The sequence below is a fragment of the Castor canadensis genome, chromosome 8, assembly GCF_047511655.1.
Source record: "Castor canadensis chromosome 8, mCasCan1.hap1v2, whole genome shotgun sequence".
Lineage (NCBI taxonomy): Eukaryota > Metazoa > Chordata > Mammalia > Rodentia > Castoridae > Castor > Castor canadensis.
Genome location: NC_133393.1, coordinates 137,190,088 through 137,209,052, shown reverse-complemented (window position 1 = coordinate 137,209,052; position 18,965 = coordinate 137,190,088). Strand labels below are relative to the sequence as shown.

Genomic DNA, 18,965 nt, shown 5'->3' with positions numbered 1-18,965 from the left:
AAGAACTATCTATTGATCTCTTAAGCTAAATTAAAAAAAAAAACTCACCAAGCCTTGTATGCACATATGAATAATAAAAGAAAAATGAAAAAAAAATTAAAAAATGACTCAAGATCAAAAAAAAAAATAAAAAATAAATATACCCCAAAACACCCTACTGATTATATACCACAACTGTATCTCTCTCAGTTGGTAAAAAAGTAGCCCTGCGGCTATGTAGCGGTGCCAGTGGGTGCATGAATGTGGTTCTCAGGATGGAGACAGGATGGAGTCAGCTGTGACTCAATTGCGTAAGATTCTACTTCACCAAGGTATTCACAGTGGCCAAGTCTGAGCCAGTGCATACTTAAGCTTTCCCTTTTAGCACGCCAACCAGGCTACACACCCCGCAGACTCCATACACTGCTACCCCACTCTGAAAGGTCATTTATTCAAGAACTATTTGAGTGCCTACTCTGTCCTTTGTGTTAACCATCATGCTGAGACAAATCACAGCAGTAACATGCATGAAGTATACCAATCCTCTCTAAAGAAAATGAACAAAAAAAAAAGAAGACAAAAGAAAGAAAAAACTGTAGCTGGGCACCAATGGCTCATGCCTATAATGCTAGCTACTCAAGAGGCAGAGATCAGGAAGATTGCAGTTGGAAGCCAGCCTGGCAAATAGTTCATAAGACCCTATCTCAAAAAACCCATCACAAAAAAAGGGCTGGTGGAGTGGCTCAAGGTGTTGACCCTGAGCTTAGGCCCCAGTATGCAAAACATAAACAAATAAATAAGCAAACAAACAAGTAAAACATACACACAAAAAAAGTATAGACGTCTATTTTCTATAATGCTGTAGAACAAAAGAGGAAATCAAAATGCACTAAATTGCCTGGGTGGTAAAGCACTTGCAAAGCCCTGTGTTCGATTCTTCAACCCTGCCCTCCACCCCAAAAAAATACACTAAATAAAGCATAGTTAATATTGGTAAAATTTCACTGGATATTTTTCCAAAACCTCATTGACAAATATGAAAGAAAGCTAAAAGACTGATAATTTCGAGGGAGGGGAGCACAGAATGGGGGTTTGAAGCCAGCCTTGCGCCGGCTAGGCAAGCAGTCTACCACTTGAAACAAGCCCCTAGCCCAGGCCTAGGACAAAAAATATTTTATCCTAAAATATTTACCTAAATATTACCTCTTTTTTTTTTGTAGTACTAGGGTTTGCACTCAGGGCCTACACCTCGAGTCACTCTACCAGCCCTTTTTCATAATGGATTTTTCGAGATAGGATCTCACAAACTATTTGCCCAGGCTGGCTTCAAACCACGATCCTCCTGATCTCTGCCTCCTGAGTAGCTAGGATTACAAAAATGCGCCATCAGCACTAAACTAAATATTACCACCTAATATGCTCAAATGACGTTTATTTTATTACACCAACAAAGTAGACTGCAAGGTGATATGGTATGACAAACAGTATAGCTGTAACCAGAAGATATAAGGCACATTTAAAAACATTTGTTTTTATATGATCTCATAAAATAAAATGAGAACTAAAAAGTCCTTCTAAGAGCTCATTAAGAATTTTTGTCATTTCTTAACATAAAATTCATACATTCAGTATGTGTGGGTTTTTTTCCAATTAGACTAAACAACTTACCTGTTTCGTTGATTTTTTTGTGCCATTAAAGATCTTCCAAGCTAGCCCATTGCCACCACTGGCAATGTGTCGACCAACATCGAATTCTCTAGTGACGGGATTGCCCATAACAGCACTAGTGACATCAGCTGTTACTTTTGTAACAGTACTCTTTAACTTGTTGAGCATAGACTCCATGGCTGCAGTACTGGGTAGCTGTAGTTACCTAAAAACACAAGAGGACATGGGAGAACTGATCATTTCTTACTTGTCTAAGCATTTATTCATAATTTAATTTTAAAAGTTTAATAACTCCCCCAAAACAAGCAAAACAAAATCAATGCCATACAAAGAAAATTTATATGCTAGTCTTGTCTTCAGCAAACCCAATACATTTGAGTATAAATTTAAGCCTAGAACCAAACTGTTCCACACAATTATCAGTTCTCACAGACCAGGAAAAGATATTACTTCACACTTATACTGACATGAAGGAAGAGAATGAATATTGCTCCACTATATAACATGAATCTTTAAGACTATAAATCTTAAAATTTCCCACTAAAAACAATATAAAACCTAAAAGGAGTCGATGCTACATTAAGCAATAAATTTGTATTTTGTAAAATTTTTATTCACCATTTAATAAACACTATTGAACTACAAAGTCATTTAAGAATATTTTGCAAAAGAAAAGCATTGCCAGGCGCAGTGGCATACACCAGCTATTCAGGAGGCTGTCAGCAGAAACAACTTGAGCCCAGGAATTCAAGACTCACCCGAACAACATACGAAGACCCCCACATCAAACAAACAAAATAAGGGGGGAAGCATTGATGGCAAAGGGACAACAAAATCTGCATAAGAATAATGTCATGAAATATTCTTAAATTTTTATATGGCATTGTTATTAATTTAATAATAGTGCTACTTTAGCACTATTAATGATCACTAATTAATCAGTAATTGCTTAGTAAGCACAATGATCAGCAGTTTAATGATTAACAATTGTTAGGCTTCCTGGTGCTCATCACAGGCTATTCTTACCCTGACTGTATAGAAAGAGGAGGGAAAGTAAACCTGCCCCATTACACCTCAGCCCAAGCCCTGTGCCTGGTCTGTATTGTGCGAAGAGAAAAAAAAAAAAAAAACAATCATTAGGCTTAACTATTCTCATTTGGTAAATTAGACTAATTGTGATGACACTGTTGTCTAAAGGAAGCTTTCTTCAAACCAGAACATTTGTATCTCTGAGGTTACATGAAGAGTTTTCTTCTAATCCTATCTGTTTTATGTTGTATATTTAAAAATATTACTCTACCTTCTGGCTATGATGAAGGAACAAAGACTGAATTTACCCTTTTACTTTAAACAACTAGAAAACTGGACAAAATAAACAAATGTTTTCAGACATTGAACAGGCAGCAATAAACTGTAATCTCAGAGAGAAAGAAAACTAACAAGGTAAAGCCTAGGCTGCCCCAGCTTTCTGCCTACAGGCACATTTCAAACCACAGAGCAAAGAGCAGAATTCCAAGCAGCCACCCAGCTGAGCTGAAGAGATAAGGGGCTGGTTTTCTAACAGCAACAGAAGCTCCAACATCATTAGGGGAACTTGGACATGTTGCTGTGGCTGCAAACTCTGGGCTAGAATTTCAAAATGATGGTAGTTATGCTGAAAAAGAGCACAATGGTCCCCCTCATGCTTTGGTAAATTATAATCTACACATATGCAATGTGAATCACTACCAGATCAAGGCAAGGACCAACTATCAACTAGAGAGATGTGAGCTAAATAGTTTCATAGTTTGCACAAGACTGCAAATCACTCAATAGCTCCTCAGCTAGGGTGAAGAGGCCCCACTGATCACTAAAGCATTTTGCAGAAACCCTAGGAGGACCATGCCTTAGTTGTATGACAAATCTACTCTAGCTAAGAATAGTGTGCATGCCTATAATTCCAGCTATGAAGGGAGCTGAGGCAGGAGGATCACCTAAGCCCAGAAGTTGGGGCCAACTGAACAATATATCAAGGCTCCAAGTCTAAAAATTAAAAAGAAAGAAAACAAAAAGATAAACCTGTTCAAACAAAAAGCCATCCTCAAACGACCAAACTAATCCTAAATTACTAAACTGCATACCAGAACAAAATAAACTCAATACCCATGAAAGGAAGACACAGACCTAAAAACCACATACTAAACAATGTAACATTTACAATGTTAAATGTATAATCAGTAATTATTAGACATGCCAAAGAGTATGAAAAATTTGACTTAAAATCAAGTGAAAAAATAGTCAATAAAAGCAGACAAAATGATAAGCTTACAAAATTAGCAAAGACATTAAAAAGCTATCATATATCCAAAGTAGTTAAAGGAAAATATGAACACAATGCAAAGAAATTTTTTAAAGACCCAAGTGAAAAATCAAGACATGAAAAATAAAATATAGCATATAAATTCAGGGGACCAGAGGAACAGATTAGACAGTGTAGCAATAAAAATTAGTGTAACTTGAAGATGGAATAAAAAGCCAAAAAAATGATGAACATATCAGTGACCTGTGGAACAATATAAAGAGATCCCCAAAATGAGGGAGAAAAGGAGGAAAAGTATTTAAAAAATTAACAGTCCAAAATTTTCTCAATTTCATTAAAACTATACAGAGGTCCAAGAAATTCAGTAACCAGTAAGAAAAGATAACCATAAAGGAGACCATACTTAGACTTATTATACCAAATAACTGAAAAACAGTAATTGAGAGAAAAGCCTTAAAAGTGTTCCAAGAAAACAGGTAATATATAATGCAAAGGAACGAAAATAAAAATTTCCCCAGACTTCACATCAGAAAGTAGGCATACCAGAGACCAACAGGATGAGGTCTTTAAAGCTCTAAAGAAACTGTTTGCCTAGAATTCTATAGGGTGGGGAGAAAAAGTTTTAATCAATGCAAAGTATCTGTGAGGGTAGAGGATGTAACAGTATGCATTGAAAGCTGTTGAATAATGGGCGTGGAAGGTGCAAGGGAGAGTAATAGAGTTGAACTGACCAAAGTATACTCACAGAGGGGATACATCAAAAAACCCCTTTGAACATTAACTTAGAAATTAAAAACAGAAGACACTGTACCTTAGAAATAGGTACAGTGGCAAGGGGAAAGCACTTGTGGGAGCATGAATTTAGGAGATTAAGGCGAGGGAATATGGTTGATTGGCTTCATACACTTATACAAAATAGAACAATAAAACCTCCTACAATTGCTTTAAGTGAAGCAGGAAGGTGGTCAAGGGAGAGAGATGGTGGGGGTGATCTAACCAATGTTCAATATAAGCCTATTTGGAATTGTCACAATGAATCCTCCCATACAATGAATATATCTTAATTTTTAAAAAATCAATGTAAAATAAGGATTTTCAGAATACATACAAAACTTCCCGAGAATTTGTTGGCAACTCTGTAAGAAATATTAAAGGAAGTTCTTCAGACAGAAAGAAAAAGCTATCAGATGGAAATCTGGACCTACAAAAGGAAAGGACACTGGAAATAAAAATTATATGGATATACAAAAAGACTTCACATGATATAGTATGGTTAAAAATGATCACTTAAAGTAAAAATAATAAAATGTACTGTGTTTAAAAGTAGATAAAACAAAGAACAAGAGGAAGAAATAGAAATATAGTTTTAAAGATTCTTTCATTACATGTGAAATGGAGCTCTCAATGGCATCTTTGTGCTGGGAAGGAGTATGGGCTTCATTGGGCACTATCTTGATCAGAAGAGGCTGAAGCAGGGGCTATATCGTCATCCATGGGATGATATTTCATATGTTCTTCCGGAGCACATGAGCATGTAACTAAGCCAGGAACCCTACTGCAGTAAAGAGAAGACAAGAACTCCTCCCCGGGAAATAGCATGAAGATAACTGACTGTGGAGCCTGTTACAGGATGGATCAAGAACGTAAATCCCCCATTGGTGTGCAGGAACTGAAGACCAACACCCACAGACTAACACCATTCATTCCATACAAAGAAGCTTAATATTTTTTTTTTGTAAGCATAGAAATAAACAGCAAGCCAATACTTGTGACATTTGCTCTGCTACCTGCTGTATTTATTATATGAAAGCATCTAAGCACTGTCAGAATAGTGTAGGGTGTTATGATGTTGCTTTCTCTTTTCTATTAATTTTTTTTCCTTTGGAGGAAGGGAATGATACATTTAAACTACTCCAATGTCTTATTTTTCTGTTTCCCTTTCTTCCTCCTGATAAACATGAAGAACATTGTATTAATCTGACTTGTAAAAGGGTCTTTTTGTATGTTATGTGTTAAGGGTTTATTTAGGAACCCACTGAAATGTTCTGTTACAGATCAAAGTCTGGTTATGTCAGCAGGGTGGGACCATTGCATCCTTAGCCATTGTCACAGATACGTGGAGTAGTACATTTAAAATGTAAAGTTGTAACATACATATGTTTAAGATGGAAATGCAAAGCAAAAAGCTGTGAAATGTCTTGTGTCTTATGTTCTCTGTATTTATGCAGCTGACTTGTCTGTTACTGAAGTGTGGGTCCAAAGACTCATTTTCAGCTACTTTGCATCTGTAACCCACAAAGATTCTGGGCAGCTGCCACCTCAGTCTCTTCTCTGTATTATCATGTTTGGTTTAAATAAACTATATAGTAACAATGAAGGCCAATGAAGGCCAAAAAAAAACAAGATTGTTTGAAGGCATACTATGATAAGTTAAAAATAAAGTAAGAACTAAGGTACTAAAGAAAAATAAAAGGCCAACAGTGGTGACAAAATGGAATCCTAAAGTAAACTGAATAAATACAGAAAGCAGCAAGAGGAAGGAACAAAGAACAAATATGGCAAATAGAAAATGAATTACAAGATGGCTGAGTTTATACCAATTAAACCAATAATTAAATTAGGTGTAAATGCTTTAAAATTCCAATTCAAAGGCAGACTGTCAAACTGGATTTAAATAGAATGATCCAATAATATGATATTTACAACACTTGGTTAAATGTTTAGGTCCTGGCTTCAAGTGGAGCTCAGTGGTAGCGCATATGCCTAGCACATTCAAAGGCATAGGTTCAATCTCCAGTAAAATACAGATATGCACACAAATGTTTAGGTCCTATACATCTCTGTGACAATGTTTATTTCAAATGATAAACATAAACTCCACTGTTTTGATAGAATAACACACAATCAAAATATATAGCAACCTAGAAATAAGATCCTTTGTAACTATTTAACTTCTTGACAAATAACTTCAGATGCCATCAACCTAAAAACATGCAAAGGGTACACTTTTTCAAAATTATTTATTGGATACACAATCAAAAGTATTCAAAGACCACTGGACTAAAGTAACACTCTGCATTAATTATGTTTATGGAAATATAACCTACTTTCTTCTATTAAAAGATTTAAACTATAAATGGAAATAGATACATTTTCCCTTTTTAATTTAATCTGCATTTTTGTAAGCATTTAGAAAATGTTGCTATTGGCATTATGAAAACATTTATTTGCTATGCCAAGTTGTTCTCCATGAACATCTGCAGTTGATTTTGAAGGGGAAGTGAAGGGATACAAAATTCTACTTAAAAACTATGTAATCAGCCAAGTGCCGGTGAGTAGCTTACTCAGGAGCTAAAGATCAATCAGGAGGACCGAGGTTTGAAGACAGCCCAGGCAAATAGTTTGCAAGACCCAATCTCAAAAAAACACACTACAAAAAATGGGCTGGCAGAGTGGCTCAAGGTTAGAGTGCCTGCAAGTGTGAGGCTCTGAGTTCAAACCCCAGTACTGCCAAAAACAAACCTACCTAATCATTCCTCTAACTGTGCCTGACTAGCTCCATAACACAAGCCACGGACCTTGTTATGAACTGGGAATACAGATGGAAACATTTCTGCTCTTCAGGGATTCAGTCCGGCGGCAGATTCAGACTTAACTCAGAGCTTTATAAATCAACATGAATGTCATGTTACTGGAACATTAAGATGAGCTCAAAAATAAGTTTTTCAGCTAGGCAAAAAAAAAAAAAAAAAAAAAAAAGGTGGGGGTGGGGGGGAATACTGCAGAAAAATTAGCATGTACCAAGAAAGTAAGGGGAAGATTATGGTGTGCTCTAAAAGCTACAAAGACTTTCATTATGAAATCAAGGAACAGTTTCAGAGTTGATATTCAAACTTAAGATGCCTACCCCTCATCTGAACAGTGGTGTGCACAAAGTAGGAATAGACATGGAAACTTACCTGATGATTTAATTTTTATTAAATACCCACTATGTACCTGATACCATATATAAGAAACTGGGGAGGAGATAAAGGAAAATAAGCTATGAAGGACCTACCATTAAGAGGGAGAGAGACACACATATTAAGCAAGCACTCTATCACTGAGCTATATCTCACCTAGCTTTTTATGCCTAAATAATTACCCCACTTTATGAATGCACCACAAATGGCCAACAGGTAAGTGAAAATATGACTAATCACTAGAGAAATTGTAGTAGAGAAGCGGGGCAATATGGCAGGGAGATAAAACTTAAAAGAATCTGTACATGAGGAAGATCACATAGCACTGAGGGTGAACTAGCCAATAGAGATGCAAACAACCATATATGGGTTAAACTTTGCTTCTTGCTTCTGTAAGCTGCTTGCAAAGGTATATGCAAGGCCACTTTGTTCTCAGGGCTCAGCGTTTGGATAGGAATCTGTTGAGCCACTGCCAGCACGCTAATAAATACTGCTTCCCGAAGGAAAAAAAAAACGGAGAGACAGACAAAACCACCACAGCATTAGCATACAAAATACTAAAAATACTATAGCATATATATGTACAGCGTGTTATAGGAGCAAAAAGAAGAGGGACAGAAGAATATTCCCCTAAAACAGTAATGTTAGAGATGCTTTTAAAGGTGAGTAGGAGCTGGGCATATGGTGCACACCTGTAATCCCAGCACTCACTCGGGAGGCTGAGATAGAAGGATCACCAGTCTGAGGCCAGACTGGGGGCTACATACAACCTTTCTCAAAAAAAAGAAATGGAAGGAAGAGAAGGGAGGGAGGTGGGAAGAGGGAGGGAGGGAATGAGGGAGGGAGGAAAGGAAGGAAGGAAGACAGGCAGGCAATAAGCAGTGAGAAGTCACACAGGGTTTAAAACATGAACAGATGCCTTAAACAGAAGCCACTGAGCAGAGTAAAAGATATACTTGTGGTGGTGGTATGAAATATGGCAGAACTGAAGAGAATTTCCACATTTAGTTTAGGGATGATATAATTTAGATAGTATAAACAAAGCAAGAAAATAAAGGACACTTGGAAATATAAACATGGAAGACAGGAAGAGTTGGTGGGTGGCAAGGTGCCATGGGTATTTATTTTATAACTACATAAAAACCATGTCACACAATGTATGTTATGCTTCACACCTTAAATTTTAAAAGTGGGGAGGTTGCCAAATTAAGGAAACAGCAGTGAGGAAGGAGAATGAAGGAAAGGTGTTTAAAAAGTACGATTTAAAACCAAGAGAACTTAGTGACCAATTAGATAAAGAGAAGAGATAAAATTCCACTCCTCACCTCCATCTCCAATTTCAGAGTCTGGGTGGAAGTGAAGCCATTAACCAAGGCAGGACACAGGAGACAACTGTTTTATGGGAAGAAAAACTCAATTTTGGATAAGTAGAATCTGAGTTGCCTGAATGACAATGATATGGAAATACACAGTGCATTTTTTGATAAAATGTCCTAAAACTTGGATAAAAATGTCTAGACTGAGACATCATCAATAGCTATACCAAGGTAGCAGGATATAAAATCAACATAGAAAAATCATTAGCATTTCTATACACTAATAATGAGCAAACTGAAAAAGAATACATGAAAATAATTCCATTTACAATAGCCTCAAAAAAAATCAAATACCTAGGTGTAAACCTAACAAGAGATGTGAAAGACCTCTACAAGGAAAACTATACACTTCTGAAGAAAGAGATTGAAGAAGACTACAGAAAGTGGAGAAATCTCCCATGCTCATGGATTGGTAGAATCATCATAGTAAAAATGTCGATACTCCCTAAAGTAATCTACATGTTTAATGCAATTCCCATCAAAATTCCAATGACATTCATTAAAGAGATCGAAAAATCTACCGTGAAATTTATATGGAAACACAGGAAGCCACGAATAGCCAAGGCAATACAGTCAAAAGAACAACACTGGAGGTATCACAATACCTGACTTCAAACTATATTACAAAGCAGTAGCAATAAAAACAGCATGGTACTGGCACAAAAACAGACATGAAGACCAGTGGAACAGAATAGAGTACCCAGACATGAAGCCACAAAACTATAACCAACTTGTCTTTGACAAAGGAGCTAAAAATATACGATGGAGAAATAGCAGCCTCTTCAACAAAAACTGCTGGGAAAACTGGTTAGCAGTCTGCAAAAAACTGAAACTAGATCCATGTATATCACCCTATACCAATATTAACTCAAAATGGATCAAGGATCTTAATATCAGACCCCAAACTCTAAAGTTGATACAGAAAAGAGTAGGAAATACTCTGGAATTAGTAGGTATAGGTAAGAACTTTCTCAACGAAACCCCAACAGCACAGCAACTAAGAGATAGCATAGATAAATGGGACCTCATAAAACTAAAAAGCTTCTGTTCATCAAAAGAAATGGTCTCTAAACTGAAGAGAACACCCACAGAGTGGGAGAAAATATTTGCCAACTATACATCAGACAAAGGACTGATAACCAGAATATATAGGGAACTTAAAACACTAAATTCTACCAAAACTAATGAACCAATAAAGAAATGGGCAAGTGAACTAAACAGAACTTTCTCAAAAGAAGAAATTCAAATGGCCAAAAAAACACATGAAAAAATGTTCACCATCTCTAGCAATAAAGGAAATGCAAATTAAAACCACGCTAAGATTCCAGCTCACCCCTGTTAGAATAGCTATCATCAGCAACACCACCAACAACAGGTGTTGGCGAGGATGCGGGGAAAAAGGAACCCTCTTACACTGTTGGTGGGAATGTAAACTAGTACAACCACTCTGGAAAAAAATTTGGAGGCTACTTAAAAAGCTAGACATTGATCTACCATTTGATCCAGCAATACCACTCTTGGGGATATACCCAAAAGACTGAGACACAGGTTACTCCAGAGGCACCTGCACACCCATGTTTATTGCGGCACTATTCACAATAGCCAAGTTATGGAAACAGCCAAGATGCTCCACCACTGACGAATGGATTAAGAAAATGTGGTATCTGTAAACACAATGGAATTTTATGCAGCCATGAAGAAGAACAAAATGTTATCATTCGCTGGTAAATGGATGGAATTGGAGAACATCATTCTAAGTGAGGTTAGCCTGGCCCAAAAGACCAAAAATCATATGTTCTCCCTCATTTGCAGACATTAGATCAAGGGCAAACACAACAATAGGATTGGACTTTAAGCACATGATAAAAGTGAGAGCACACAAGGGAGGGGTGAGGATAGGTAAGACACCTAAAAAACTAGCTAGCATTTGTTGCCCTTAACGCAGAGAAACTAAAGCAGATACCTTAAAAGCAACTGAGGCCAATAGGAAAAGGGGACCAGGAACTAGAGAAAAGGTTAGACCAAAAAGAATTAACCTAGAAGGTAACACCCACGCGCAGGAAATCAATGTGAGTCAATGCCCTGTATAGCTATCCTTATCTCAACTAGCAAAAACCACTTGTTCCTTCCTATTATTGCTTATACTCTCTCTACAACAAAATTAGAAATAAGGGCAAAATAGTTTCTGCTGGGTATTGAGGGGGTGGGGGGGAGAGGGAGGGGGTGGGGGCAGGGGGGAGAAATGACCCAAGCCTTGTATGCACATATGAAGAAGAAAAAAAAATATGCAAAAAAAAAAATGTCTAGACTGGAGGTAAAAATTTAGGTACCATATGTCAGTATAGAAAGACTGTGGCCTTAAGACCCTGAGTTCAAACCCCAGTACCGCCCAAAAAAAAGAAAGACTGGCCTTGAAAAAGGTCATCCAAGGAAAGGCAAGAAAAATAAGCATATCCTAAGAATAACAGAAGGCCAAGGACAGAATGAGCTCATTGAGCCTGTAAAATAACACTAGACCTTAAATGAGATTTTGAATCATTAGTAATAGCTATTTGACATGTAAGAAACCTGGAGTCCAAATACCTTTTCTTAAAATGAAGCTTTTCAAATTTTCATTTGATTAAAGGAAACACAAATAAGTCAATTTTTCCAAAGTTATAAATGACACAAATGCGTATCCATGTAAGCTATTTCCTCTTGTACACTTAGAATTCACTTAAAATCCAACCATCTTCCCCTCTTGAATCTCAATAATCACCTAGCTTTCAGTAGAACCAGTAGGTGAATCTGTTATAATACTAGATTTTATCATGCACCTGGCAGAAAGTGGGTGGAGTATTGGAGCATCTGACGCCCAATGGCAGGTAACTGCAAAAACTGGTAATTCTTTTAGTTCTGCCTGTTCATGAACTTACATACAACAAAAACATAATAGGTTAAGTTACATTTATACTAAAAAAAAAAAAAAAAAAAAAAACTTCTTGAGATTTCAAATAACACAACTGCAAAGAGCCCCTTACTTCTCCAAAAATAAAATATTAAAAAGAATTATCTTCTATTTTTTTAAATATTACAAGGCAGTGCTACATTAATTACATCTGACAATAAAATTATATTTAATAATGTCCAGTTTTATGGCATCTAGGAAAGAATACTGTCAATAAGCACAAAATAATACACACTGACTACAGAGAAAAAGAATAATATGAGTAAGTAGAAGATGAGCTTAAAAGTTTGTTTTATCCCTAAAGAGGCATAAGGGTCTATGTAAATGCCTAAAATAAGAATACCACTAATACAATCATTGGTATGGTTAAGTATTCATAAAATAAAGTTTTTAGTTCTAAGAATCAGATTTACATATATTAAATAATTTTCTCAAAATCTGGGCAAAAAAAATGTTCTACCAATACTCCTATATGTTGTGTTTATCTTTTTACATCTAAAGAAGGAAGATGTTGAGATATATTCTAGAAATACATGGTTCTTCTGTGGGAGCACTCAGAAATTACTAGAAGCTTTTAAAAAACAGTTTAAATCATTCTTTGGTCTAAACAGAAGTTGTTTAATCTTATTCGGAACAAAGATTAAACTAGCTAAATATAATCATTTTCTTTACAGCTACACAAAGTATCTAATTTTTATCTGTTGAGACAAACAGCTTACTTATAGAAGACAAGACTGATTTTAAAAACAAAAAGCAAAAAAGACTTAGCTATATACAATGACATACACTCATACAAATTACGGAGTACCTACTTACAATTGAAAAGACACAATGCAAAGTGCAGTGGGAGAAACAAAAAAAAAATCAGTTTTGATCATTGGTTACAAACTTAAGACCATTGTACAATAAGATTTTAAAAGCAATATAAGATCTTATAAGGCAAAAGATGTTTAATTAGTTAACTTGAGGGTTGGGGATGTGCCTTAATGGTAGAACACGTGCCTCCTCAAACATGAGGCCCTGCATTCAATCCCCAGCACCACACACACACACACAGAAAAAAAAAATTAATAACTTGGACAATAAGTAAAAGCTGAAAAGATATTACATTCAAGGTTTTTTTGTTTCTGTTTTTGTGGTGGTTTTCTTGGGGTGCTTCTGGGGCTTGGCTTGAACTCAAGGCCTTGTGCTTCACTTGAGCCATGCCCGTAGTCTTATATTCAAGTTTTTTAAAGGCATATCCAGCCTATGTGACATATAGTTTCTATAAGAATTTAATCAGATTCTTGAAATTACTGTAATTGTTAAAAAAAGGAAAATCAGAACCATGAAATGGCAGTTTCTCACTATTCAGCCCCTTCAGCTAGGGAAGGGGAGAAAGGAATAATTGGGTAGGAAATTAGACTAAATGATCACTAAAGTCATTTCAGGAGGTCTACAGTTCTTGATTTAAGAAACTATGAAATCGGACATACAGTGTAGCACAATATATGAAAACAAATTCATAAGACACTTAAGTACTGTCTAAGACAAAGGTTTTCAAACTGCTGAAATTTCAATAACCTGGATAACTTGTTAAATCATATAGATGCTTATGTACTATTACAAATACTCAGAATCAGAGTCTATAAAGGTGCAGTTTTGGCATGTGTAACTTGAACAACTTCTCCAGGTGATTCTGATGTGCAGCAATGTAGGAGAATTAAGTGTTACATGGTTGAGTACATAATCTTCAGTACCAGGAAACCTGACTTCAAATGCCAATTCTAACACTCACTAAACCTGTGACCACCAAAAGGCCTTCCTAACATAATTTCTAATCTACAAAAAGGGGGAAAAGCCATCCAAACCTCAGGACTCTTGCAAGGATTAAAGATGAAGATACATGTAGAATGTTTAGTACAATTCCTGGCAAATTTGATAAACATTCAATGAATTTTTCCATTTAATAAACATTTATTAAGCATTTACACAGTATCAGGAGATGAAGACCATCTCACTAATTTATTAAATATAATAAATATGGCAATCCTACAATGGTGTCTTGGGAAGATATAATCAGGAGCATCTCTCCCTAATCAAGAAAAGTCTGCCCTGAAGTGGGCTGAAAGAAAATGGTAGGGAAAGAGGAGCATTTCCAGAGTCTTGTAGATTTCCAGGAAGTATAATCAAAAGTCATGCCCCTAAAGCAGAACAAAAAGATGAACACAGTGGCCAGCAGAGAAAGGGAATGTCAGAAAGCACTGTATACATGAAATTAAAAGGGCAATCAGAAGGCATTTATAGGGCATATTAAAGATTTCCATTTATCCTAAAAGTAATGAGAAGCCACTAAGAATTTTACACATGGTGATAATGTTATAAGATCCATATTTGGAAAAAGCCACTCAGTCTAGTGTTGAAAACTACAGAGGAGGTCACAGTAGATGCAGGTAGATAATAACAGTGAGACTAATAAGGCAGTACAGATGAGATGATAGTGGCTGGAAGTAAAACACTAGTGTTGAAGATGAAGAGTAGACAGATTCAGACAGATTCAAGTGATATTCAAGTTGCAAAACCAATAGAACTCCAACTGAGAGGAGCTCTCTCCAGTGAGAGAGGAACTGTTGAATTTCAACTCCTATAGAAAGCTATGGAAACAGTAAGAGGATCTATTTTTTTCTTGAGAGAGTCTGTCATGAACTTCAAGTATGTAAGTATGAGTTGTTATTCCAAACTATAGCTTGATTTGCACAGAAATGTTCCACTGTATCAAACATTTATTTATTCTGTTGATTGCTTATGGCTCTTAAGAGACAAAAGAATTGGTTTCTGCATGTGAGTAAAATAGATATGAACATATGAAGGCCCCTATCTTCCACTGGGTTCCTGTCCTTTACACAATCCCCCTCTCTTCCAAGCTTCATTTAAGATGGTGGGGGGAAATTTGTAAAGTCCATAAAGGACCATTAAGCACCTGAATTTCAAGCCATCACCATAACATGATCAGATGAACAGGTTTTATAATGACTGGATGGTTTGAAGCATTTTTTTAAAATATTAATTTTTCACAGCTGAGATGTGCTACTTTGAAAATTTACTCATAGAATACAGTTTTTAAAGTGTCATCCTACAAATAATTACTGGACTTGACATGCAAAAAAAAAATCGGGTTGGCAACTTACAACTGAGTCACCACTGGACTACTGGCATATAGCACTTTTAAATCACTTGAGTCTGGAGTGTCACCAAGCCTGTTAAGAAAGGTAGATTTGATAACACTGGTGTCCTTATAATTACTGATCACAGCTATGTGCTCAGTCGAATCCCAAGAAGTTTCTGCACTCTTTATCGGTCTAAGCTTCATCCTTTTTCTGCTGCTTAGAAAAACAAGAGGACGGGAGCCACCGATGGGGATTTTAGTACTAAACAAAACACTTGCCCCACCCACCTCACACACAATAACCTTCGACTCAAAAACTATAACTACAGTCAGAGCAAGACACCGGGAGGGGAGGGACGGTCCTGGATGGTGACCCAGGTTACAAGAGCCAGACCTCAGAACCGAGGGGAGCGGTCTCACCCCGTCCGGGAGTAGTGTCCAATTTCCCAAAAGGATACCGAGCTCTCTCTATACCACGGAAACCCGAGCTTCCGCGACGGCGCAGGGCTCTACACCCGGCCGCCGACCCCGGTCCGGAGTCTCCCGTAGCCGCGAGGCCTCTCTGGGGTACTCCGCCCTCTCGGATCCGCTCGCCCGGCCCGGCTTCCCGCGGACGCCCACCGGCCGGCCGCAGCTCCGTCACCAGGCAACAGTCGCCAGCCTGGGTGGCCCCGGGAGGCCTACCCCGCGCGAGGGTCCTTCCCTAACCCCCCTGGCCGGCCTTGAGGCAGGCGACAGCGCGGCCACGCAGGAAAGTCGCCGGTGCCCGTGGTCCGTCACTTACCTCTCGGATCTCCTCCCGGGAGGGGCGGTGCTGGGGCTCGTTCCCCCCGCCCCCCTAAATGCCTCCAGGCTGTTGCTGCTTAGCCTCCGCACCTGCCCTCTGCAGTCCGCTTACTCCATAGCCTCCGCCATCCCCGTGGCCGCAAAGACTGGAGCGGGAGGAGGAAAGAGGGAAGGGAGGAAAGGGACTAGAGAGGAAGAGTTCGGGAGGGGGAAGAAGACTGAGAGACCTGCTGGCCGGCATGACGTCACTTCCGGCTAGTTCGGAAGGGGCGGGGCCCGCGTTTCCCTCCGCCCCCGAGAGTCAGGTAGGGGCGGGGCTACGGAGCCTCGGGAGGAGCCCAAGCTCAAGCTTATCCTGGTACGTTTCATTCCGTGGTTCCTAAGTCCGAAGCCAGAACGAGCTTCCAGGCCAAGGGAGAAGCAGGTCGAGTTCCGGCAGCCCTAGAGATGGCTTCTGTGGGAAAAGCAGGGCAGCTATCACTATAGATCTTAGCCAGATGTGTTATAAAGATAGGGGGACAGGTGACGGGAGCAGATGTTAGTTTGGACTCTGCTCCTCGGCATTCTGGAGCCACGTGCCTGTCCTGACCCTGCCCCCTTTCCGGGCCACCTGCTTTTCCAGGGACCCTGTACCCTGTATCCCAGGTAACTTTCCTAAAGTGTCCTTGGAGGGGCCAGGAAAGCAGTGCTTCTTTAATTTTAATAGGCATACAAATCACCCGGACACTTTATTAAAATGCAGATTCTGATTCAGAAGTAGGACTGGGTATTCTGCGTTTCTACTAATCCCAGATAATGCCAGTACTGCGGTTCCCCGGGCAGAGCAACAAGCGGTGCTTAGCCTACTGGATTAATGAAAATTAGAGGGGTAAATTGGCCACAGAAAACACCTGGACTCCCATCCGCCCCTAAGCCATGAGGCAGCACACACACACACACAGCCCCTGCACCCTCCCTCTGACCTCTGCTGCCTGCACTCTGTCCACAGTGTTTGGGGCTAAGATTTCTAGACCGGACAGATGGACAGATTCAATTAAAAACAGAATTTGATGGTGATGGGTTTTTATTTATGTCATTTTGTCATAAATATCTTACATCTTACGTAAGATCCAGCATATTTTTTACAGTTCTCCAGAGGCAAGGGAGGAGAGTGCTTAAATTCTTTAATTTTACCCTCCCCCTCAAAAATATCTAGAAACATTTTAAAACCCTTTTTTCTTTTCTTTTTTTTTTTTTTGGTGAGACTGGGGTTTGAACTCAGAGCTTCTGCACTTTACCAATTGAGCCACACCTCTATCCCTGGAAACAACATTCGAGATCGTTCGACTTATTCCTTTATCACTTTTGAATTTTTTTAATTAAAATTTTACTGGGGGGCAGGTAATAGGGAGTCACTGTTAACTATGGGTTTATTTCAGGAGAAATGAAATGATCTGGTGTTAGATAACAGTGATAACTGTACAACTTTGTAAATGTACCCCCCAAAAAAAACCACACTGGAAGGCATGGTTTATAAAGATGAATTTAGGGGCTGGCAGAGTGGCAAGCATGAGGCCATGAGTTCAAGCTCAGTACCACCAAAAAAAAAAAAAAAGATTAATTTGGACTGGGGTATAGTTCATGGTTGAGCTCTTGCCTAGCATTCAGGTGCCCCTTGGTGTATCCCCATCGTAGCAAGAAAAAATATAGATACCTAGATAGATAGATAGATAGATAGATAGATAGATAGATAGATAGACAAACTTTAGTGGAGTATGGATGGCTCATGCCTGTAATCCTAGCTACATGGGAGGCTGAGATAAGAAGGATCATGGTTCCAGGCCAGCACAAGCAAAACAGTTCAAGAGACCCCATCTCAACAGATAAAATCCGGGCATGGTGGCACAACCTCCTTCCCATCATTCCAGCTATGGCAGGAAACCTAAAATAAGAAGATCCTGGTCCAGGCTAGCCTGAACAAAAAAACCAAGATCTTGTCTTCAAACTTACCAGAGTAAAAGGGGCTGGAGGCATGGCTCAAACTGTAGAGTGCCTGCCTAGCAAGTGTGAAGCCCTGAGTTCAGATCCCACTACCATCAAAAAAAGAAAAAAGAAAGGAGAATAAATGAACTTTATGGTATGTGAATAATTTACACCCCAATTCAAAAAGAAAAATATATATATGTACATTATAAAAATTCAGAAATATGTGGGATAAAAAGTGGAAAAAAAAAGTGAATATCCTCTTTCATCAGCCACATTCCAGTCCTGCTTCCTAAAGTTTACTAGTTTGACATTTATCCTTCCAGACTTTTCTATTTATTTATGTATATTTGTGTGTGGATTGTAGGATCATAGTATATGAATGTTCTCAACTCTTTGTGGGGGGGTTGGAGGTATTAGGATTTGAACTCAGGGTCTATATCCTTGCTAGGCAGGTGGTCCATCACTTGAGCCATTCTGCCAGCCGTTTTTTGTATTGAGTATTTTCCAGACAGGGTCATGAGAACTATTTGCCCAGGCTGCCTTTGAAATGTGATCCTCCTGATCTCTGCCTCCTGAGTATAGGTGTGAGTATGTTATAGGTGTGAGCCATCAGTGCCCCTGGCAACTCATTAGTTTTTTATTTTTGTTTCGGTTTTTTTTTTCCTACTTTATGAAATCCTTCATGCTATAATCTTAACTCTATTTCATTCTTTCTAATGGTAGCCTACTAGTCCACAGTAAAACTGTACCATAATTTAACTGTTCCCTAGGTGATAGACATTTTGATTATTTACAGGTTTTCATTCTTTCTCAGCAAATTTTTTAACCAAGGACAGAT

At 38.3% G+C, this 18,965-nt stretch overlaps 1 protein-coding gene and 1 non-coding gene across 3 annotated transcripts in view; one reads left to right on the top strand and one right to left on the bottom strand.

The window, feature by feature from the left end:
- The window catches only part of Scyl2 (SCY1 like pseudokinase 2), a 63,911-nt gene extending 47,488 nt beyond the window's left edge, over window positions 1-16,423 (bottom strand). Inside the window, exons 1-2 of one of the 2 annotated variants that reach the window (XM_074084205.1) lie at window positions 16,161-16,423; window positions 1,648-1,852 (exon numbers count right to left, since the gene is read on the bottom strand). In XM_074084205.1, the coding sequence (XP_073940306.1) occupies window positions 1,648-1,824 (177 nt within the window). In that variant the 5' untranslated portion in view covers window positions 1,825-1,852; window positions 16,161-16,423. Of the gene's footprint in view, window positions 1-1,647; window positions 1,853-15,398; window positions 15,736-16,160 lie in introns of those variants that run through there. The other variant, XM_074084206.1, reaches the window with a different exon arrangement.
- On the top strand, window positions 2,641-2,767 carry LOC141410627 (small nucleolar RNA SNORA51). The gene has a single exon (XR_012435462.1). It is a non-coding gene; the product is annotated as a small nucleolar RNA SNORA51 (small nucleolar RNA).
- Window positions 16,424-18,965: the final 2,542 nt, after the last annotated feature.